Source organism: Epinephelus fuscoguttatus, linkage group LG8 (assembly GCF_011397635.1).
Source record: "Epinephelus fuscoguttatus linkage group LG8, E.fuscoguttatus.final_Chr_v1".
Classification (NCBI taxonomy): domain Eukaryota; kingdom Metazoa; phylum Chordata; class Actinopteri; order Perciformes; family Serranidae; genus Epinephelus; species Epinephelus fuscoguttatus.
Genome location: NC_064759.1, coordinates 42,073,623 through 42,097,666, shown reverse-complemented (window position 1 = coordinate 42,097,666; position 24,044 = coordinate 42,073,623). Strand labels below are relative to the sequence as shown.

The following is a 24,044-nucleotide window of genomic DNA, read 5'->3' as shown; positions in this document are numbered from 1 at the left end:
GGAGAAGTGTCCATCATGGACATTGTGTCCTGCAGGCATAGTGGAAACGACTATCTAGACTGCTACCAGCTCAAAGTTTAAAGCCAGCATCTGTGAAGGCACCATTAATGCTCAAAGGTACACACAGGTTTTGGAGCAACATATGCTGCTGTCCAGACGACGTCTTTTTAAGGGACGTCCCTGCTTATTGCAGCAAGACAATGAAACACACTCTGTACGTGTTACAACAGTGCGACTTCGTTATTAAAGAGAGCAGGTGCTAGACTGAACTGCCTGCAGTCTAGACCCGTCTCCCATTGAACATGTGTTACACATTATGAAGTGCAAAATATGATACAGAGACCTCGGACTGGTGAGCAAGTGAAGTCGTATATCAAGCAAGACTGGGGAAGAATTTCACTTTCAACAACTTCAACAATTATTGTCTTCAGTTTCCAAACACCTACTGAGTGTTGTTAAATTTAAAGGTGATTTAACATGGTGGTAAACGTACCACTCCAAACTTTAGGAACTTGTTGCAGGCATTACATTTAGAGTGAGTGTATGTTTACAAAAACAATGATTTATCGGATTGAACATTATTTTGTCTCTGTATTTAATTGAATATAGGTCAAAAAGGATTTGCAAATCATTGCATTCTGTTTTTATTTGCATTTTACACAGCATCCCAAATTTTTTGGAATTTGGGGTTACAGTTGAATGTCTGTTGGTTTCCTGGTGTATGTGTGAATATATGTTAGCTTTCTCTTCCTTGGTTCCTCTGTCCTTTAGAGAAGATAAAGTCTGTGTTCCCTCAAAGAATAGACGTCTCTAGGGTATCCAGGAAAAAAAGGTCAGAAAGAAATCGCCTGTCTACTCTTCTCTCATTATGCGAGGAGGATAAAAGGAGGGTGAATCTGATTTCCATACTCTCCTTTGTTGGTTGTTGAACCCATCGTCTGTGCTCTTCTTTCATTTCCTGTGTGATAAAGACTTGAACACACTTTCACACTGTTCTGCATCGCTGATGGACAGACAGCCAGCACGAGTAACAATGCTCTCCCCTCCATGTATGAAAAGAGGAAAAGGTGGCTCGTTTTATTGAGGGAAATGAAGAGTAAAGGCTTCTTTGTTCTTGCAGATTTCATGTCTCTTGAATGATGTTTGATGGGTTGGGCAAGGAGGAAAGCCTTATGAACATCTTTGATATTACCATCACATCAGATAGCAAAAAATCCTCTTTCTTTATCAAAGAACACATTATCAAAAAGCTTTCAAAGACAAAATAATGAGTGACCACCACTTTCCCGTCACCTGCCTCTTACTCACCTTTGTATCTTGTCTTCCTACACCTCAAGCCCACGTAAAGTCCCTCCTCAGCCACAATGTATGTCATGCTTTGTCTGCGCTGCTCCTCCCTGGAAATCCCTGCTCCCTTAACAAGGTACAGCAGGCCTGTCAAACCATATCTGTGGACTGCTTAGTCCAGCTGTGGCGCACAACCCTCCAAGTAGGAATACGTCTCATTGTTATGCCAGAGGTGGGAATCTATTACAGGGAAGGAAGACCAGGGTCAATTAAAGCAGGGCTGGAAAAGTCTGTGAGTTAACAAGCAAATATCCTGCTCATTGCTCCCAACATCCAAAGCTATAACAAGTAAATGTGAGTCTGATCATGTTATCATTAGGTGTTTTCAGACCAAACAGCTCTAGGTACTTGCAAGAGGAACTGCCTAAGGAGCTCTCCAAGAACTGCGGACTAAAATACAGTTGGAACACTGACAAGATGTGCTGTACACCAGCCAGCAGTTGGTAGGCTATAGTGATGCCACTTTTACTTTGACGAGTCAGAAATGCATCATTTGTCCCCTGTCGCAGTAGAGCCTGGAATTCACTGCTGGTTAATTTGTCCATGTCTTTTTCCATTTTTTTTTTTCACTATAAAATGTTGTTGATTTTGCATGGCCACTGGCAGCTACGGTAATTAGAGACTTCACCTAATAAATTCAGGACCATAAAGGACCATAAATCTGTACTTGCAGAAGAGTCCAATACAGCCGTAATTCCTCGAGATACCTTGTCAATTATTTGAGAACATGGTGACCTAACTACTCTGACAGATGAAGAAACACAAGCAGTCAGACTAACAGAAACACTAAAACATTTCCTTACTCAGCATTGCTGTTTAAGCTGTGGTTGAACTGTTGTATAAAAGCAATATCACACTCAGGGTCATGATGTTGTACTGTATATCGTATATCGCCTGCGGCCTCGTGCCTAGGACCGAATCACAGCCGTGATGATATACAGTACAACATCAGTCCCTCTCGTGTGATATTGCATGACACAATGTAAGTTCAGACGTTTAGTTGCCTCTCTGGCAGCTCTACCATATTTGTACTAAATTTGTGCTTTATGTCTACTTCGCAAGTGTGCACTGCTTTTTTTTTTTTTTTTGTGGCGTTGCAGGGGTGGGTAATGCATTGAAACGCATTACAAGTATTCAAAGGAGTTCAAAAAGTATTTTTCTTTAAGGAACGAGTACTTTTTATGTTCCTTTTTTTGAAGTGTACTTTTACTTATTGCTCAAATATATTTTTAAACTGGTAATCTACTTTTTACTTAACTATGTTTGTCGTGACGATATACAGAACAACATCAGTCCCTCTCGTGTGATATTGCTTAATTATACAGTACAGGCCAAAAGTTTGGACACACCTTCTCATTCAATGCGTTTTCTTTATTTTCATGACTATTTACATTGTAGATTCTCACTGAAGGCATCAAAACTATGAATGAACACATGTGGAGTTATGTACTTAACAAAAAAAGGTGAAATAACTGAAAACATCTTTTATATTCTAGTTTCTTCAAAATAGCCACCCTTTGCTCTGATTACTGCTTTGCACACTCTTGGCATTCTCTCCATGAGCTTCAAGAGGTAGTCACCTGAAATGGTTTCCACTTCACAGGTGTGCCTTATCAGGGTTAATTAGTGGAATTTCTTGCTTTATCAATGGGGTTGGGACCATCAGTTGTGTTGTGCAGAAGTCAGGTTAATACACAGCCGACAGCCCTATTGGACAACTGTTAAAATTCATATTATGGCAAGAACCAATCAGCTAACTAAAGAAGAACGAATGGCCATCATTACTTTAAGAAATGAAGGTCAGTCAGTCCGGAAAATTGCAAAAACTTTAAATGCGTCCCCAAGTGGAGTCGCAAAAACCATCAAGCGCTACAACGAAACTGGCACACATGAGGACCGAGCCAGGAAAGGAAGACCAAGAGTCACCTCTGCTTCTGAAGATAAGTTCATCCGAGTCACCAGCCTCAGAAATGGCAAGTTAACAGCAGCTCAGATCAGAGACCAGATGAATGCCACACAGAGTTCTAGCAGCAGACCCATCTCTAGAACAACTGTTAAGAGGAGACTGCGCGAATCAGGCCTTCATGGTCAAATAGCTGCTAGGAAACCACTGCTAAGGAGAGGCAACAAGCAGAAGAGATTTGTTTGGGCCAAGAAACACAAGGAATGGACATTAGACCAGTGGAAATCTGTGCTTTGGTCTGATGAGTCCAAATTTGAGATCTTTGGTTCCAACCGCCGTGTCTTTGTGAGACGCAGAAAAGGTGAACGGATGGATTCCACATGCCTGGTTCCCACTGTGAAGCATGGAGGAGGAGGTGTGATGGTGTGGGGGTGTTCTGCTGGTGACACTGTTGGGGATTTATTCAAAATTGAAGGCACACTGAACCAGCATGGCTACCACAGCATCCTGCAGCGACATGCCATCCCATCTGGTTTGCGTTTAGTTGGACGATCCTTTATTTTTCAACAGGACAATGACCCCAAACACACCTCCAGGCTGTGTAAGGGCTATTTGACCAAGAAGGAGAGTGATGGAGTGCTGCGGCAGATGACCTGGCCTCCACAGTCACCGGACCTGAACCCAATCGAGATGGTTTGGGGTGAGCTGGACCGCAGAGTGAAGGCAAAGGGGCCAACAAGTGCTAAACACCTCTGGGAACTCCTTCAAGACTGTTGGAAAACCATTTCAGGTGACTACCTCTTGAAGCTCATGGAGAGAATGCCAAGAGTGTGCAAAGCAGTAATCAGAGCAAAGGGTGGCTATTTTGAAGAAACTAGAATATAAAACATGTTTTCAGTTATTTCACCTTTTTTTGTTAAGTACATAACTCCACATGTGTTCATTCATAGTTTTGATGCCTTCAGTGAGAATCTACAATGTAAATAGTCATGAAAATAAAGAAAACGCATTGAATGAGAAGGTGTGTCCAAACTTTTGGCCTGTACTGTACATCCCATCAGAGAAGCCACTTGAGACCAAGACAACTCCACCTCTGGGCATTGCTATATTGTCTGTTACTGCATAGTGTGTATGGGTGTGGAGCAAAGTTGAAGTTGAAGCGTTTCCTGGGAGTTAAGTACAGTCTGTGAATACATTTGTCATGAACCATTTGGTGGTTCAAATTTCTTGATGAGATTTTGATGTTTCCCCATACTCTCATCCAATTAGTGACTTGTTCCCATTCCTTTACGTCAACATTCCAGACTTTGGTCACACCCATTACAGGACCTGTAGCTTCCTGTAACTTTTCATATAAATTGAATATGAAAGCCCCATATTTAGGTTCAGTACATAGAAGCTTAAGAAGCAGGTGTACAGAAAGAGAAATATTGCATGATGGATCTCCATAACTTTGAAAAGCAGATTTCAATTGTAAATAAAAATAAAAAGATGTTCTAGATAAATCATATGTGCTTTGACAATCCTTGAATGGTCTCAAGCCTCCATCATTCATAAGGTGGGAAAGAGTATGGATGCCAGCATTAGACTGCACTGCCTTTCTTGTGATTTTGCTTAATTGTCTGATTAGCCTACCTGCTCTAACAAGGTTTGATCAACAAGTGCTGCTTTTTGTCATTATTTGGCACATAATAATATGCAAATGTAATGTATCTGTGGTTTTCAGAAACGTAAAATGCCAACCTTTTGTCTGGCAACTAGGTTGGACAAAATTTGGGGTATCAGGTGTACTATTTGGTACTGGAAAAAAAGTCACAGTATGTGCCATTAATTTTTGGCTTAATGTGAATCTTTACTCTAACCAAATTAATTGAACCATAAGTGTTCCAGTGCTGGAAGTCATGTAGTGCTGGAAATGAGTCAGTCAGATTTAGTGTGTTGTTGAATGCAATCCAACACACATGGATAGCTGTCATTTGTTCATTTGTAAGATGGAACCTGAGAGCCTCTGCCACCAGAATGGATCACTGCAACTCCCCTGCCCAGTGAGTTAAGAGTTCTATCCAGGGACAGCTAAAAATAGGAGAGCACTGACAGAAAACACCATGGGTCATCTTCTGACGGAGATTAATTATTGCTGTTTGTCTCTCAGGAGTGTGTTTTGGGGAAGGTGGTGTGTGTGTGTGTGTGTGTGTGTGTGTGTGTGTGTGTGTGTGTGTGTGTGATTGGATGGATCTGCCTTCCCAGCAGCAGTGACAATACAGCCGTGCTCCCTACATACACATCAACATTAGTGCTAATTGGCAATGTGTCATCTGTGGCTATCTGAGCTCTCAGCTGCTCAGCCAGACTTACTGTAAAAGCAGGTCTGCATGTCTGCACACACACTTTCCTATGAGTGCACATAACCACACATAAACGCACACAGATTCCAGGGTGGAAAAGCTGGTGTCTGGTGACATGTATGGAGATAAATCCTGATGAATGAGCCATGTGCATTTTGTCATGTATTCAGACTCCAGACACAAACTTAACAATTCTATCAAGTTCTCTGGTGCTCATTAAAAATAGCTCCAAACTGGCACCTGATGCCCTGGGTATTAGTTTCCTTCGTCATTACCCCCATCTGAAAAAACCCCAAAACAAACAAACAAAAAAAACACAGGACCAGCTCCTTATGTCTGGCATGATGTGAAACACACCCAGGGGTGCTCTGTCCTCCTCTGCCCCAGATATTTCACCAACACTCACTTTCTCCCATCCAGCAAATAGTCAAAGTCACCTTGACCAGAGACACACAGGGGGGGATGCTGCTATTCTGGTCACTCTCAGAAGCCCTCATACTTCTGATTAATGAGGAGAAATCAGTCCAGTTGATCTCTGGCCCTCTTTCACTCGGGTGCACTACTACACACTCACTTATTGTGAATATATTCATATTAATATTAACTTATCTTATAGGTTTTTAATTTTATTTTTCACCACCCTACATGGCAATCACCATTTCATATTTATAATAAGGAGGACGCCAGGATCAAGAGGGCCACTGCTATCATTTTTAGATCTGTTTTTTTTTCTTTTGGTTTTTCTATGTCAACCCACACAGAGACAGATACATCGGAAATGAGACATTTGGACTGTCAGAATAAAAGTATTGTCATTTTGAGTATTGTATTTGGAGCACCTCCATCATTCTTTTCCTAGTGTGACCCACATCTGAAGCCATAGAAACAGAATGAGGCCCAAAAAAAGGCTAGGCAGCAAAATAAATTATATTGTGAGTTTTTGACAGACACTGCATGTGAACTGCGATTTCAGTGGGAGTGGTAATTATTGCATTTCATTTTAACTGAAAAAAAGTAGCCCTGTGATAGTCAGGCGACCTGCCCAGGGTGTACTTCACCACACCTCTTACCCTGAACGGGACAAGCGGATACAGACAATGAATAAATAATTGAAAAATAATTTAAATGATGACATGATTTTTCCTGGGTTCTGTACCAAACAATCATATTACCTTACACATCTAGAATGTTTTTTGTAGGCCGGGCCATTTCTGCAGTGCTACAATGCTTCATTTGTCATGGTATGTTGTGACACATTTTACTTGTACCAAAAAATTGCAACCCTTGCAATCTGGGTTTGTACTTGACCATAGTACAATTTCAATAAAATATTTTGATTAATTGCACAGCCCTAGTAATAATTATAATCTATACTTGGGAAAACACATCTTCTCATATTCAAACATGCTCAAGCAACAGGCAACCATGTACCAATGCCAGAGATAATCATTAACAAATGTAATGATAATCATACATAAATGTAACAAATTTCTGTTATTATTACTGGTTGTAGTCCAGTATTACTGGTTCTAGTATGAGGCTGCTTAAGTTCTGCTTGTGGCTTGTGCAAGTGGCAATGGCGTACCCCAACAGAAGCCACTGTTTGACTGCTGAGGTACAATCATTGTTGAACACTGTACTTTCTCTGTATTTACATTACTTTCGCTGCACGAGTGCTGTCATATGTCATTAAAAATGTCATAATATAATGTCACTTTAAAAAAGGCACAGTGTGTACATATGCTACCTCCCTGAAATGATTTTTGTTTCAAAACACTGTAAAATGGTCAGTTTAGCTTTCTCCTGTGGAGAATTCTCCCCTGACCCCCCTCAAGGGTTGGGTTGCTGATTTTAAATGTTCCCTCATAGTGTTAAATGGGTGATTACAGCCCTGGATAAATGCAATAAATAGGCTGCAGGAAATTGATTTTTATATGTAAAGGTTAGGGAAAAAATGTAGTTTGGGTTAAAATGAAAAGATTTCTGCCAGAGCAACAAGTGTGCGAATCTACATCATTCTGAGTCAGCTACAAGAGTTATTGTTGCCCAGAAATAATAACAGGCCTATAAGGGACTGTTCATTATGGGTGGGGGGGGGGGGGGCACATCAAATAATTGTTTAAGCATAGAGGAGGGACTTAGCTGTATTTTTTACTTTGATTTAGGGGAGGGGCACACAAATTAAAATGGTTGGATTTTGCATTTAATTTAACTGTCGATTTAAAAAAAAAAATTAAAACGCATTCCTGGATTTTTAAATATATGACAGTCCTTGGACACATCCCGTGCAAGGAACACTTCCATAAAAACAAACAAACAAAAACAATAACTCTAAGTCACTTTATTCTATATCTCATTTAAAATTTGGCCAGAAATAAACCATTAAACCAACTAACCAGCGTGCACAACACATGAAAAACCCTATATGTAAAGAACAGTGCCTAATTCAAAGCATTAACGGAAACACGGTTTCAAGATATATCCTAGTCTGGCACTTCTTTTTTTGCCAATGAATAAATTCCTATCATTTTATTTTTTCTACTTCCTGTCGTATCTGGGCTAACTCTGTGCTCTTCACACAGTCAGGTGTGTGTGCGCTACTCTCAGACTGTATAAGGTTACTCTGTGTTTGCGCTGCTGTGTTTGCAGAGTTTTCTGAGCTGTGCGCGGGCTCTGACAGACCCTGGAGGACATCTGTGTGGAATGTGCTGGTAGTTTTATTGACTTTAACAGACATGGAGCCTCCAGATTTCGAAGCCATGAACTTCACGGTGGAGCCGGCGGCGGCAACGTACCCGTTATGTGAGGAGTGGAGAGACTCCTCGGAGGGCTCCGTCTTCCACCTCGCCAACATTTTCCTCTTCCTCGGCTTCATGGGCGGCAGCGGCTTTTACGGGCTCATCTACCTGTTCACCTTCCTGACTCTGGGCTTCTTCTGCACCACTCTGTGGGCCTGGACGGACTCGTGCACCACCGACTCGTTCCTGTGGAGTTTCGCGCTGTTCGGGGTGTGTTTGGGACAAGTGCTGCATGTTGCCTACCGGCTGAGGAGCGTCTCCTTCGAGAAGGAGTTCCAGGAGCTTTACAACTGTATGTTTAAAAAACTCGGAGTGTCGCTTACACATTTTGGGAAGATAGTGGCCTGCTGTGACGGAGACATCCACACCATAGAGAGGGACCACTGCTTCGCCATAGAAGGGAAAACCGCGATAGACAAGCTGTCGGTGCTCCTGTCTGGCAGGTGACTAACTTCCATCACCCTTATGCCAAACTCCATTCCTACATCTTTAAAATGTTTTGTTTAAAGCTAAAAGATTAAAGAAAGAAAACGAAACTGTCACAGTGTGACGTTTTGCCAGATCCCGTCAATTCGGCATTGACATTTGAAATAGTTTTGACTGAGTTTTTCCTCTAACTGGTCACCAGGCCACAGCAAAGGTTGAGCTGAGGTTATAGGTGCCACTATTTCACTTACTCCACATCTCAGTGCTCCAGTGGGACAGGGGGTCAAAGGGTGGAAACTAGTTTAGTATCTTTTTCTACATTCTGATAAAAATCAACTTTTTATTTTGGTGCACATTATCTTTACTCCACAGACATGGATCTGATTAACATAGGCCTACATGTTAACTTCTCAGTAATAAATCTCTAGTAGGCCTAATATATTTGATAAATAAAATGTTGGTCCTGCTGATGATTCAGTTTTTGACTGAAAGCATCTGATACATTCAGGGCTTGGTGATATGGAGAAAATTAAATATTTTGATATTTTTTATCAAATACCTCAATATCAATATTACCATGACATTGCAGGGCTGGCACTTTCACAAAATATTTACACAGTGAGATTTTTGATGAATAGGTTAATCATCAGTAATATGATTAGAATGACTAAGCAAGGCAAATAATAGAACAGCTACAACAGTATGGTGAGATCATAAAATGACATAACTTTACTGTAATGCAGTGTTTGAAGCCAGCAAAAGACAGTACTTATGATGTTACCCTAGGAGTGGGAGAAAAAAATCGATACAGCATGGTATTGCAATATTTTTGTGTGGCAATGGTATTGTCACACAGTGCCACGTATCTGTTTTGTACTGTACATGATTAATATAATATACAAATTCAATTTTAGGTAGCCTACTAGAATAATATAATTAGCTGAAAATTATTATTATTATAATTAACTGAAAAAGCAATTGATTATATTATTCTAGTTGGCTACCATAAATTTAATTTGTATTTGAAATAATTTATATAATAAAAAAATCAATACTTGGCACTGTGTCATGATACAATATTGCCACACAAAAATGTTGTGATACTGTGATGTAGCCTATCTGTTTTTCCCCCACCTCTGCCAAACTACCAGATCATAATCAGCAACCATAACATCAAAGTCTGTTTCTTGAACAAAAGGGATGTTTTTAACCAGATGGTGTTTTTAATTCTACATTTTTTAACACATTTTGCCTATCTTGCATAAATTTAACAGTTATTTTCATACAGTCATACTAAGTGAGATTCATGCTAATAAATTTAAGTGGACAGGCGGGTGAGCAACCAATCTCAATGTGACAACCATTTGGTTTTACTTTTGTGACCAATAGCCCATATTCTTTTTATTTTCTTTGTCAATTCCTACCTTACAATGACGTAAAATTGATGGTAGAAACACGCAGGACAAAGTATCTAAGGGTACTTTCGGACCTAACCTGTTTGGTTAGTTTAAAATGAACTCGGGTCTGTTTGTGTGGTTAGTACTGTTCGTTTGGTCTGGTGGGAAAGTTGTTGACTGAACCCTGGTGAGCACCAAACAACCAAACAGAGACCGCTCAAACAAGTGGGTCTCAGTCTGCTTCCAAATGGACTCTGGTGTGGTTCATTTGTGGTGTTAAAGAAAACGAACCAACCACAGGATTTTATGATAGCAGATATGTGATTTTAGCATGATTTTAACAGCTTAAACAGTAATAAATCCATCTGCTGATTAGGGCTGGGTATCGATTCAGATTTTCCAGATTGATTCGATTCGATTTTCAAGGACTCAGTTCAATCCGATTCACGATTCGATTCGATTCGATTCAATTCAGTTCAGTATCGATTCAGTCAAGTATATTTCAATTATGATACAAAATTTGCTTGGATATTAAGATATTTTCTGAGAACTAACAAAGTATATTTAACAAGGAACCCTCTGACCTGGTGCATTACTATTAAAAGTACTGTTTACATTAAGAATTGACCCCAAAGCAGTACATTAGTCATCATGTACTTTTATTTAACATTACCTGACACATACAAAATAAATATTTTAAATTAAATCTAATCACAAGGCAGACAATTTAAATAAAGTGGCTACAAAAAATGTAAACAAAGGACATCCACAAGTTTGCTGCCTGTAACCGTCTTATAAAGCTTTTTCCGCAATACACTACAGTGGTTGTGATGCACACATTGACTGTATCAGAAGAGAAACAATATATGTAGGTGAACCCTGCAGCAAAGTGAACCCTTTTCCTCAGACAGGATCTTTGCCTCTCAGTTTGTTCCTGGCGGCAGAGCAGAGTGAACCGTCTTTCTTCTCAGAGGATCTTTGTCCCATGAGAGCAGGCAGCTGTTCTCCATGTCCGCAGTGTAAACAACGTTTGCTGGCAATTTGACAGTCACTAGAAGCACATTATGACCCTTTGTAAAAGTTTCTGTGTGGTACCTGTGTTGTACATGAGCTAACGTTAGCGGCTAAGGACTGAGAGGCTGTCCGGTATGTGTGTGTGTGTACTTTTCGATACTCTTCGGTACTTTTCCTAAGGATATGCTCCAATAGGAACAAAGAAGGCGTTTGTGTGCATAAATGAATTAAATAAATGAATGAATTGAATCAATTTAAAAAGTACCGGCATTTTCCAAATGCAGTATAGTACCATTTGGAATACTCTATTACCACGGTACTATTTTAGTACCGGTATACCTGTGTGTTTACTGCTACAGAAAAATAATAAATCTTTGGTTTATTTGCACAATGTCGCCTCTCTGCCGTCTTTTATCACGCTTGCTAACGCTAAGTTAACTTTACCAGCAGATCTGTATGAGGTACAAACTGAGGCTACAGTTAGTAGTGTGCTGATGCTTAGTGGTATTTCTTAATCTTTTCTGTGAAACTGATGTGCATTTAATAAACATGCATACATTATTAGCGTTATATTTTTAGGGGAAAATGTGAATGGAAATACTTGCACCGTAGACCCATGCCTTCAGTGGACACGCTCCCACCATTGTTTGCTGCTCTGTCTTCATTCAGTGTCCGGCCATCTCGCGAGATCTCTCACCATGACCTCAGGTGTTAAATGCTGATCTCGCGAGACTACCTGGGTTGATAGTACTGCAGGCTGCTGCAGGCTGCTACCGGCTGTACAACACGTCCACGGAGGAAAATAGTCACAGTAAAAGATCGATTTTTTAATTAATGAATCAATATTGTGCCATTTAAAGGAAAATCGATTCGAATTGATTAAATTGATTTTTTCAACCCAGCTCTAAATCTTATAGTAGTGGTCTATCTTCGCAACATTGTGGTTTCGCCACAGCATATCCCCATCGATAACATCCACTGTCACATAATTATGAAGTCTAGTGTAAGAGCAGTTGGATTCTCTTGTCATCTTGGGTTCTCATTCACATCTTTCCTTTACCTCATGATGTTTTCCATCGAGGTCAAGGATAAATGTTGGCCTTTAGATGTCCAAAATAAAGGGGCTTCCTAACTCAACACTTTGTCACACTAAACTGTATAAAGTCAGTAAAGGTTGAAACTCTCCAGCCTGCTGCAACACCCCACACACTGATGTCACATAGCAGCTGTGTTCCCTCAGCTGTTGGAGGCAGGACAGCTGCTGTGATCTGTATCACTCAGTATGTTTACATGCACAGTCAAGTGGAGCTATGGTTATAGCTCAACTAAGCCATTTAATTGGACTACTGTCCTTGTCCCAGTATACAAGCATCGAGGGAGAATTGATTTATGAACCGAAGTATGTCTGACTCTGCTACAGTAGGTGGCGATATGCCCCTTTTCAGATTTTTAGTATTGGACCTTTTTCCGGTTGACCCATTACATCACAGCTACAGTTAACCAGTGGCAAACTGGTACCATGGTGGACAACTTTAAAGGTCTGTACATTTCGTCTGTCCAAAAATGCACGGCTCTGGATGTAGATTTCGCCATGTTGTTACCGGTTTCTTCTTCTGTTACCTATTTAATGATTTATTATGATTTTAGTCAGACCGACATATTTACATGTATTTTAAAAGTCTGGTTTTAGTCGGACTAACACAATAAATCAATTTCCTTTAATGCCATGTAATCGTACTGACCGATTTAAGTTAGCAGCAGATTTTGTGTTCGGTGTGGTGTATTGTTGACCAGCCCTTTATGTTATAGTGTTGGCCATTGGAGAGTGAATTAGTGAATAATAACTTTGCATCCATTCTTCTGCAGAATCCGTGTGACAATTAATGGAGAGTTTCTGCATTACATCTACCCTTTCCAGTTTCTGGATTCACCTGAGTGGGACTCTCTCAGGCCATCAGAGGAGGGCGTCTTCCAGGTGCATTTTATGTCATGTACATGTGCAAACTAACTTTTCAAACATTAATAACTCAGGAGTGTCAGTTCACTGAACCCTGTGTTAGCAAGTGTGGAACTGAATTTTAAATTCAATCTTCGTTACCCTAACAAGAACTCAGTCAATTTAATATGCAGGTAATAGATAAGGCTCCACAGCGCATTCTGTCTTAATCTTGTCAGCAAATCTGAAGGACTCAAACCAACTATGATTTGTTCCTACAGAGAATTATTGTGTGTATACCCAAAGCCTGATATTTCTTACTTCATACTGTTGACATTCATGGGCCTTTTTCACAACACTTTTGTCATGTCATGGCATAAAAGCACAGGTGTAACAGTATTTATTATGCCTGCTTTCTGTTTAGGTGAGACAATTTTAAGGTCCTGGTATTGTGACTGGTGTGTCACTGGAATGGCTCACTTGAGCTGTTGTGGAAAAGCTCCATTGTTGTCCGGAAACTATTAAAACAAATCAATAAGTCACACTGTTGTACTGGCTGACATGTTCCTTCATTACCATGAATATACACACTGCAGTTTATTTTGGCTCAATCTCACATACACCATCCTGCTGCCACAAATACTCACTGGAGCATCAAGTGTGTATTAATCCACCACTTAAAATAGTCCCCAACAAATGCACAAGGTCCTCCTTTTTGAGCAATGCTTGTTGCAACCACATAGTAATTATAACACCTTTTTATCAATCAATCAATCAATCAATTTTATTTTTAAAGCCCAATATCACAAATCACAATTTGCCTCACAGGGCTTTACAGCATACGACATCCCTCTGTCCTTATGACCCTCACAGCAGATAAGGAAAAACTCCCCAAACGGGGAAAAAACGGTAGAAACCTCAGGAAGAGCAACTGAGGAGGGATCCCTCTTCCAGGACGGACAGACGTGCAATAGATGTCGTACAGAACAGATCAACATAATAAATTAACAGTAGTCTGTATGACACAATGAGACAGAGAGAAAAGACAGAGAGAGTTAGAGACAGAGGGAGATGCAGGACAGACGGTAATGACAGTAGCTTACAACAACATTAATGAAAGTAATAATATTATAGTTATAGTTCTGGCTACTGCGGTACAATATGTTGAAAGTATATATTAATATCTGATAGTATACATATGTGACAATAATCATATGTGTATGATAACTGGAGAAGTATGACTAATGATGGCAGCAGCAGGAGGCATCTGGCAGGACCACGGCCGCAGCACAACCACACACGTCACACTATCCAGGCACCGCTGTGATATGAGTTAATCTGAGAGACAGTGGAGCACAAAGGCTCCGGAGAAGAAGCCGAGTTAGTGACATCCAGAATGGCCGAGTTTGCAAGATGCAGTAATAGGACACGGGAGAGAGAGAGAGAGAGAGAGAGAGAAGGAGAGAAGGTGCCTGGTGTATTATAGGGGGTCCTCCGGCAGACTAGGCCCAAGTCAGCCTAACTAAGCCCTAACTATAAGCTTTATCAAAGAGGAAAGTCTTAAGTCTAGTCTTAAATGTGGAGATGGTGTCTGCCGCCCGGACCGCAACAGGAAGATGATTCCACAGGAGAGGAGCCTGATAGCTAAAGGCTCTGGCTCCTGATCTACTTTTGGAGACTTTAGGGACCACAAGTAGCCCTGCATTCTCTGAGCGCAGTGTTCTGGTGGGATAATATGGATAAATTTTTATGTATTTATGATATGTTTTTTACTTACTGGGGATCTTGGTTTGGGTTTCATGGGATTTGCTGACAATAACAAAACTGCCCTGTCCTTTATATGCAGTATTATATATTCTATATTCCTTCTTGGCATGAAGAGAGCTCCTGATGAATTATATTTAAAACCTAATTTCATGTACTCTATGTATTACAAAATCTATACCGATCAGCAAAAATATTAAAACGTCTGGTGGTTTAAGTGAATAACATTGATCATCTTGTTACAATGTAATGTTCTCCTGGGAAACCTTGGGTGCTGGTGTACATGTACTTGATGTGCTACACCTACCCAAACACCATTTAGGACCAAGTACTCCCCACAGGCACCTGACACCCAGGTGCCAGACACAACAAGACACCCCACAGAGGTCCTGTGTTCATTCATCTACAGATCTAAACTAAGTCCAATCCAAGGAGGCCCCACCGTGAAACAGGAGCACCTCTGTGGTACTGGCACATACCATTAATGCTTGATCAGATTGGGATGTGGGGACAAGTTGATGCTTTGAGGTCTTTGTCACGTTCCTTGGGCCATTCCTGAGATCTTTTTTTATGGAGTGGCATGGTGCATTATCCTGCAGGGGGTGCTACTGTCATCAGGTAGTGCCATTGCCATGAGATGGGGTACTTGGTCTGCAATGGTATTTGGATGGGTGGTGCATGTCAAGTGGCATCAACGTGAATACCAGGACCAAAAGTTTCCTAGCACAACATTGCATTATAATGAGATAACCAATGTTATTTGCTTCACCTGTCAGTGGTTTTAATGTTTTGGCTGATGGGTCTATATTGAATATTAAAGCCAAAGAATTGTATCCACCTTATTCCTAGCCCCCATGAGCCCTTGTGCGAATTATGTGTGTGACTTGCGGCGTTGAACTGATACCGGCAATTTCCAGTGGTAACAGTTTGTTTAGAAAACTCTATTCTTCTTTCCAAGAGCAATAGGGAAACAAAATGTGTAATCAGATCATCCCTCTGCCATCTCTGCCAGTCATCTCAAAGCATTTTTTTTTTCTTTTCAACTGAGCACGTTAGCAATTAGCTTGCCATGCTCTGTTTAAATATTGTTAACTTTAACATGGCCTGAGCTGGCTTAAGGTAAACATCTGGTCCTCTTAAAGATGATTTCTGATTCTTGGTGACTTATTAAGAGATACTAACACGTTTGGCAACATAATTCAGTATTAACTGTAGCTCCATGTAAAGTGAATGAATGTGATGTTTCCCAGCTAATCCTCTGCTTGTTTGCATTAACAACCCAGTTTACATGTTTTTTTAATTTTTGATTTCTTAAGAACTGTATTCTGAGTGAACCATGATGCTGAATTTAGCAGCAAACTTCAGTAATAGTAATATAAAGTAGAAGTAAAAGAATAAACTTTTGGCATTCATTTTTGATATTCATGATATGAACGAAGTATGGTCAATCATTAACATATGCTCAGCCCTAATGACTAAATACATTCCAGGTATGTTGCTGAATTTATTTTATAATGAGCAATTTTCTGATGTAGGTTGAGAATGAAGTCAGATGGGGAAAGTCAGGGATATCATGTACTGACATTGAGTGACGGTCCTGTCAGTCTTCATGTCATTCTCTTCTGCAAATTCTGATTTAATACTTTTTGGCTATGTCTAGTGAAACTCTTGTGGTTTTATTTCTCATATCTATGGTACCTTTGGCAACAGGAACAATCCCTTTTTGTTCTGGTTACATGTTCAACACACAGTTGCTGAAGACAAAAATTTAGCTTAGACTGGTTGTTAGTCGTTACAGACACAGACAGTGCAACAGGGCCCAGAGCTCCGCAAAGACATTTTAGAAAATGCTAAGTTAACATTAGTTAAATATTTGTCAAAAAATAAATCAGTATTTGCTAAACTGAAGGCAAATTACTTTACAAAAGAACCAGCGTTGGCAGTTAGCCACTGTAGCCAGAGTAGCCACTGGGACTAACTAGCTTATTGCTACTTCCACTATCTCACTGAAAGTTGCGTACATAATTATTTCTACAGTAGTGCCCTCAGGAATAAGATGGATATTGGTAGCAAACTAGGAGTGTGTCTCAAATCGCATGCTTCTGTTAGTACACTTCAAAGTAGTGTACTATGTACACTGTACTTCTTGCGTGGTGCATAAATGTCAGCAGAGTAGGCTACTTTTGTCTCAAATTGTGCACTGCCATTTTGTTTTAACTGCCTCTTCTTCTTTGTCTTATATTTTATACAGCAAATTGCAAATGGACGGGAGCATTATCGGCAACACTTGGCCGCTGTCTCCGCCCACATAAAACCAAACTTATGCCACAGCGCCAATTAAGATGTGTTGCCGTAGCTAATAGCAAGTTAGCTAGCTAGCGAGTGCTAACGTTGGCTAGCAAGCTAACATTAGCACTCACATTATTGTTCGTTGTACCGAATCATTATAGACCCAACAAACATTACTGACGGCCTCTAGTACTTAGTGCAAAAAAACATGTATCACTAACAGGCTCCATGTTGTTCCCAGCCACCATGTCAAAAGTTGAGAAGCTTGCTACATCACAAAGATGGTGACCGTTGAGGGTGAGAAGTGTCCATTATTCCACACTCAACTTTTGGAGTGCTTTGAGTGCCGCAGTAGTGCACTCAGTGTTGCCAACTTAGCAACGTTGTTGTTATATTTGGTGAGTTTTCAGACCCCTCTAGCGACTGCTTTTCAAAAAATGCGACTAGTGACTTTTTCTTGTGTTATTGGAGACTCTTGGAGACTCTGACGTGAAAGCACATATCGTTCTTAAGGCCTTTACATACTCTGCAAGAACGGAGAAATTTGCTCTCTCTCTCGCAAGGCTGCAAGAAAAGAATGACGTCATTTTTTTCTTGCAGCCCTGGTTTGGGAGTTCTTGCAGCTTGTTCTCCACACATCATCTAGGCAGAACTTTTTGCTTGTGTGGTGTCCGAGAACTATTGTGTGATTGGTCAAAAATCTGAAGTGGGCGTGGTTAATGTGGAAAAGCGCTAATGACGTGTGCGGCAGTGGGAGGGGCCCATGAGGACTTCCCAGGAGTTCTGCACTTGAGTTTCTCTTGAACTGTCCTGGCCTGAAAAAACTTTGTTCTTGTTCTTGCCACCTCGAGAAAAAGAACAAATTTCTCTGTTCTTGCGGAGTATGTACAGGGCTTTACTCTTCTCAACGAGTAGCTGGTGCTGCCGTGCACCCCTCGCATGTCACAGATCACTCACAGGCGGCCCAGTCCTCCCGCAGCAGTCCCTCCTAGCTGCAGTCAGAGCAGGAGATGTCAACCTCTCCACGTCCAGACTGCAAATGAATCGCGCATACACGAAGCTGCCGCTGCCTGGTCCCACCCTGGCCTACTGTCCGGGCGGGATGTAAATGTGAAATTTTCTTTGTCTAAAAAAGTTCATTTGTAGTTCTAAACATATTCAGGGTGTTTTTTACTCAGTTTTTGTCTCTCCCACAACATTATTCCTCTCTCCTTCAGCGTCCATTACAATTACATGCATATGGCAAATTATGCAAATTAGGTGATGACATCATTTAGTGACTTCAAGCAACTTTTAGGACAGCCATTGGCTTCTTTTCTTACTGAGGAGGTGGCAACAGTGAGTGCACTGCATTTTCCCATACTATGCAGTGTGAACAAACTTAGGGCACTCCTGCATTCAAGTACAGAAGTATGTGATTTGAGGCACATTGTAGGTTATATGTACACCTGATTTTTGGAACCAATCTAGGTGATGACTTATGAGTGTTCGTAGTACTAGTCAGTTTGATAAATTATCAGACTTTGATTGTTGAAAACTAAATTTAAATGGTGTATTTGTTCTTAATTTTACACTGTTTCACAGTTTAGTCCATCTGTTTCCAGATCACAGCAATTACAACTGCCAGCTTAGATCCATGTTGTAATAAACCAGAAGCCTTTAACTGACACACATGGTTGCCGGCTTGTTTCCTTTCAGCCTTTTGTCTTTACCGTTTCCTCTTTCTGTTTTCATTCTTCACAGGTGACCCTGCGTGCAGATAACCCCTGCAGATATGTAGCATGGAGGAGGAAGAAACTTTATCTGCTTTTTGCTAAGCATCGCTACATAGCTAAAGTCTTTGCCCTGGTAGTACGCAATGACATTGCAGACAAGCTGTACTCCCTTAATGACAAGGCTTTCGACAGGGCTGGGCACCGCTATGATCTCCGTTTACCAAGTTACTGTCACATGCCGGGGACCGAATTAGAAAAGGCAGATGCCTTACTGCAAGTGCCAGTGCAGGGGGCAAGGACTGCCTGAACACACACACACACACACACACACACACACACTGCTCCAAGCCATAAACACTTAACTGAGTCCTTGCATGTAGGAATATGTGTCAGCTAGGTAGGGCTTGGTGTGGTTTTATCTGTACCATGAAGGGTAAGAGTTTCAAGTGATGCTATCTTAAATCTGCCTGCAAGATCATTACACGTCTTTATATAAATTACATAGGTGGAGCTGACAGACTTGTCAACAAACACGGTGTGCCAGGTCAAGAGAATACTCTCGGGGGACTAGACCAGGGTCATGTGACTGATAAAAAGCCTGAGACATCCACAGGCTTTCAGGTAGCCTTACTAACTAGGCCAATGTAACTTATAATGTTAGGAAGGAGCTTTTTGTTGGGCAGTTTGAGATAGCAGGAAGAAGCCTTTCAACATGTGGGTCAGATTATTTTGTAAATAATGTGATGACAATGTACTCTGTGTGCCCTTCAGGGCAAATGTAGGCTTTAAGTGAAGAGACATTTTTTGGATACTTGTGCTTTTTGTCTTTTGTTTGATATTTGTTTAAGGGCTTTTTCACACCTCCCTGTCTAAACCAAGGCCGAACAAGGTTTGCATATTTGGTACTTTGTATACATTTGATTCATACCTGACATACCTATATCCTGTCGTCATTATCTACGTAGCCCGCGTCTCTATGCTTGGTTTGTAGATGGCCTATTCCCTCCTCTAATATCCTCTCTCTCTCTTGGAAAATATTTGGAAAGTGTTTGAGTTTTTAGTGAGTTTTTCCAGCGAATGAAGTCCTTCCCCCGTGTACTATTGCAGCTCCTTTTGTTATGTTGCATTGTTCATGGACAAATTGAAACCTATTTCTCTTAATCTCGGATCATCATCACCAGGGTAATAATAATATTTTAATGCATCCATGCCGGTAATAGCTGTGGCCACAGGAATCATGTTTTCGGGTTGTCTGTCCATCTCAAGAACGCCTCAAGGGTATTTCTTCAGATTTGGCACAAATGTCTACTTGGACTAATCAATGAACTGATCACTTTTTGATGGTCATAGGTCAAAGGTCAGAGCCACTGTGACCTCATTCTCATGAATGTGATATCTCAAATCTGATTAGATTTTAGTAGTCAAAGGTCAGTGTGACCTTGCATCTGTCTCATTCTCATGAACACAATAATGATAACTTGACTGGTGCGCGGAGGCAGTAATTCTAGTTTGGTTTTGATGTCATTACTCAAAAACTATTTAGGGACAGTTGTTATGTTGGTAACTTGCATCTTTGTTCTGCTTGTTGATAGTCTGAATGTTTTTGCAAGCAATGATAAAGTCTCAGAATGGACTGAAACATTAGACGTCAAATGTCACATCTGCTCTCACACACAGGGGTGACAGTAACAACATGTAATACCTTCATATGAATACCAAATACAGCAATAAACTGCCAAAGATGTAGATATAGTTCAAATTCATCCATTAAACAATTAATTCCAGATTATTCAAAATTAATAATATAATCAAAGAAATATAAAAACATCAGTCTGTCTGTTGGCAGACAAAGAAGGATCACCACAGAGCACGTTTCATGAGTTTCATCGTTCTATCTTGTTTCAGATTGGTGCAGTTTGAAATATTATAAACGTAAATATATGTTAAAAAAAAAAAAGTCTCTAACCAAATTTTGAATATGAGTTTTATGGAGCCTAGAGGTGCTATGGAGAGAAAACAATACATAAAAAAAGGCCATGTTTTGTTTGTTTCTAAGTGTAATGTTACAGAGAGTAGGCACAACAGACTATCCTGTCCACAGGGGTTAAGTTAGATTAATGTTCGAATTTAGTTTTGCAGCTTTTATCCTCTGTATCAAAGCCTCAATTTCTCCCAGTTTTTGGATAAGTTGAAAAGCTAATTTAGACAGATATTTCACAGTTTTCATCAACTCACAATAATCAATAAGAAGAAGAAGAAGAAGAAGAAGAAGAAATAAATAATAACAAATCATGGTTATGAATAATCTATGTCCTGACTGGTGCACATTTCAAGGTCGATAATAGCAAATGGCCCAGCTTGACTACCCACTGAGCAAGCAACGTCTGTGGACATGATATCAACTAGTCTTGGACGTCCACAGACGTTGCTTGCTCAGTGGGTAGGTATTTAATTGGACTACTGTCCTTGTCCCAGTATACAAGCACAGCAGAGGAGTTGATTTATTTCACTGAAGTATCAATCAATCAATCAATCAATTTTACTTATAAAGCCCAATATCATAAATCACAGTTTGCCTCACAGGGCTTTACAGTATACAACACCCCTCTGTCCTCAGGACCCTCGCAGCGGATAAGGAAAAACTCCCCAAAAAAAACCCTTTAATGGATCCAATTGATTGTAAACGTGGGAGTAATTTGACTTCCAATTGCATTATCTGGGTGTGTTAGTTAGACTTTGAGAAATTCAATTTAGTATGATCTCAGTCAAACTAACATGTTGACATGTACTTTAAAAGTCTGGTTTTAGTCAGACTAACAAAATAAATTGATTTCTCTAATGTCATATAAACATACTGAGTGAAGGACTCTGAGGGTGAAGTACCTGAACCATGGCCCTGCTTGAATCATACATTCATACAATTATCATCATTATACATGATGACATTCAAATACTTTCATATTGAATCATTTTTCAATCCATATTGTGACCCTGACATTGCTTTTTAAAAACGTGATGATTGTTAACAAGTCAAACAGATACGTATCTACATAAAAAACTGTATCCAAATAGATGAGGTTCTTGAGTAATGACATTGTTACTACTGCCCCGGTCTCCCCTAATCAACTCTGCATTTCCAGTCACAGAGAGCAAACGACTCAAATCCCAGAGAAATGCTGATTGTTTGGGGTCAGATCATGTTGGTCTTGTGGGGACAATACACAACAAGACAAAACTAAATGTAAACACTGTCAGAACACAGCCGAGTGTATTGCAGCCTCTATAGAAACGTTCAGTGCTGTGTGTGTGTGTGTGTGTGTGTGTGTGTGTGTGTGTGTGTGTGTGTGTGGAGAGCGAGGACGGAGAGAGAGACGGTCTGTTTGTATTGGAGACAGTGAGCTGGATGTCATGTTATCAGTAAACCATGAATGTAACTATGAATATTTAGTGTGAGCTACAATTTGTCAGAACTACCAGACCAGTGAACTCAGTCAAAAGCACATGCCCCGTGCACAGCACTGTCAGTCCTGATAACTTGGTGCAGGTGATGGAGGTGATAAATAGATGCACCGCACACAGGAGGGCTTCTTCTTTTAATTTAATCTTCGCCCATGGCTTCATCAGGTCATCATCTATAGTGGTGTTCAAATAAATTGTCTCAAGTGTTTTAAGTCATCGACCGTTAATCTAACACTGCAGATGTGGAAGTGTGGAATTGTCTTGTAATGTAATAATAAATTATACCTGACTTTAATGTGACTGTGTAGATTTTTCTTATTTGTATACTCACCGGCAACTTTATTAGATACAACTGTTCAACTGCTCATCAACGCAGATAGCTTATCAGCCAATCACGTGGCAGCAACTCAATGCATTTAAGCAAGTAGACATGGTCAAGACGACCTGCTGAAGGTCACACCAAGCATCAGAAACGGAAAGAAAGGTGATCTAAGTGACTTTAATTAAACATGGCATGGTTGTTGGTGCCAAACGGGTTGGTCTGAGTATTTCAGAAACTGCTGCTCTACTGGGATTTTCACACACAACCATCTCTAGGGTTTACAGAGGATGGTCTGAAAGAGAGAAAATATCCAGTGAGCAGCAGTTCTCATTCATTCATTCATTTTCTAACCGCTTCATCCTCTTGAGGGTCGCGGGGGGACCCTCAAGAGGATGAGGGAGCCTATCCCAGCTACACCCTGGTCCACCCTGGACAGGTCGCCAGACTATCGCAGGGCTGACACATAGAGACAAACAACCATTCACGCTCACATTCACACCTACGGACAATTTAGAGTCACCAATTAACCTAGTCCCCAATCTGCATGTCTTTGGACTGTGGGAGGAAGCCAGAGTGCCCGGAGAGAACCCACGCTGACACGGGGAGAACATGCAAACTCCGCACAGAAGGGCTCCCACGCCTGGGATCGAACCGGCAACCCTCTTGCTGTGAGGTGACAGTGCTAACACACCACTGTGCCGCCTGAGCAGCAGTTCTCTGGGTGAAAATACCTTGTTGATGCTAGAGGTCAGAGGAGAATAGCCAGACTTGTTCAAGATGATAGAAAGGCAACAGTAACTCAAATAACCACTCGTTACAACCGAGGTCTGCAGAAGACCATTTCTAAATTAACAACACGTCAAACCTTGAAGCAGATGGGCTACAGCAGCAGAAGACCACATCAGGTGCCACTCCTGTCAGCTAAGAACAAGAAACTGAGTCTACAGCTCCTTGGGCTCAAAGAAATTGGACAATAGATGACTGGAAAAATGTTGCCTGTTCTAATGAGTCAATTTTGGCTGCAACATTCAGATGGGTCGGAATTTGGCATTAACAACATAAAAACATGGATCTATTGTGTCTTGTCTCAACAGTTAAGGTGTAATGGTGTGGGGGATATTTTCCTGGCACACTTTGGGCCCCTTAGTACCAACTGAGTATTGTTTGAATGCCACAGCCTACCTTAGTATTGTTGCTGACTAGGTGTCCATCTCTTTATGACCACAGTGTACCCATCGAATGATGGCTACTTCGTGTTAAAAAAAATAATGCATTTAGTTACACCTTTTCTCAGTTCCCTCATTTCTGCCACACCGGTAACACTGATGC

The 24,044-nt window shown here is 40.7% G+C and overlaps 1 protein-coding gene across 1 annotated transcript; it reads left to right on the top strand.

Annotated features, from left to right (window-relative positions):
• Positions 1–8,203: 8,203 nt before the first annotated feature.
• popdc3 (popeye domain containing 3) lies at positions 8,204–22,688 on the top strand. The gene is made up of 3 exons (XM_049583211.1): positions 8,204–8,836; positions 13,097–13,205; positions 18,963–22,688. The coding sequence occupies exons 1-3, from the start codon at positions 8,331–8,333 to the stop codon at positions 19,239–19,241; spliced, it is 894 nt and encodes a 297-aa protein (XP_049439168.1). The 5' UTR covers positions 8,204–8,330; the 3' UTR covers positions 19,242–22,688.
• The last annotated feature ends 1,356 nt before the right edge of the window (positions 22,689–24,044 follow it).

Coding starts and splice junctions, on each gene's coding strand:
- popdc3 (XM_049583211.1), top strand. CDS start 8,331: ATGGAGCCTCCAGATTTCGAAGCCATGAACTTCACGGTGGAGCCGGCG. Junction 8,837..13,096: donor TCGGTGCTCCTGTCTGGCAG/GTGACTAACTTC, acceptor ATTCTTCTGCAG/AATCCGTGTGACAATTAATG. Junction 13,206..18,962: donor CAGAGGAGGGCGTCTTCCAG/GTGCATTTTATG, acceptor CATTCTTCACAG/GTGACCCTGCGTGCAGATAA.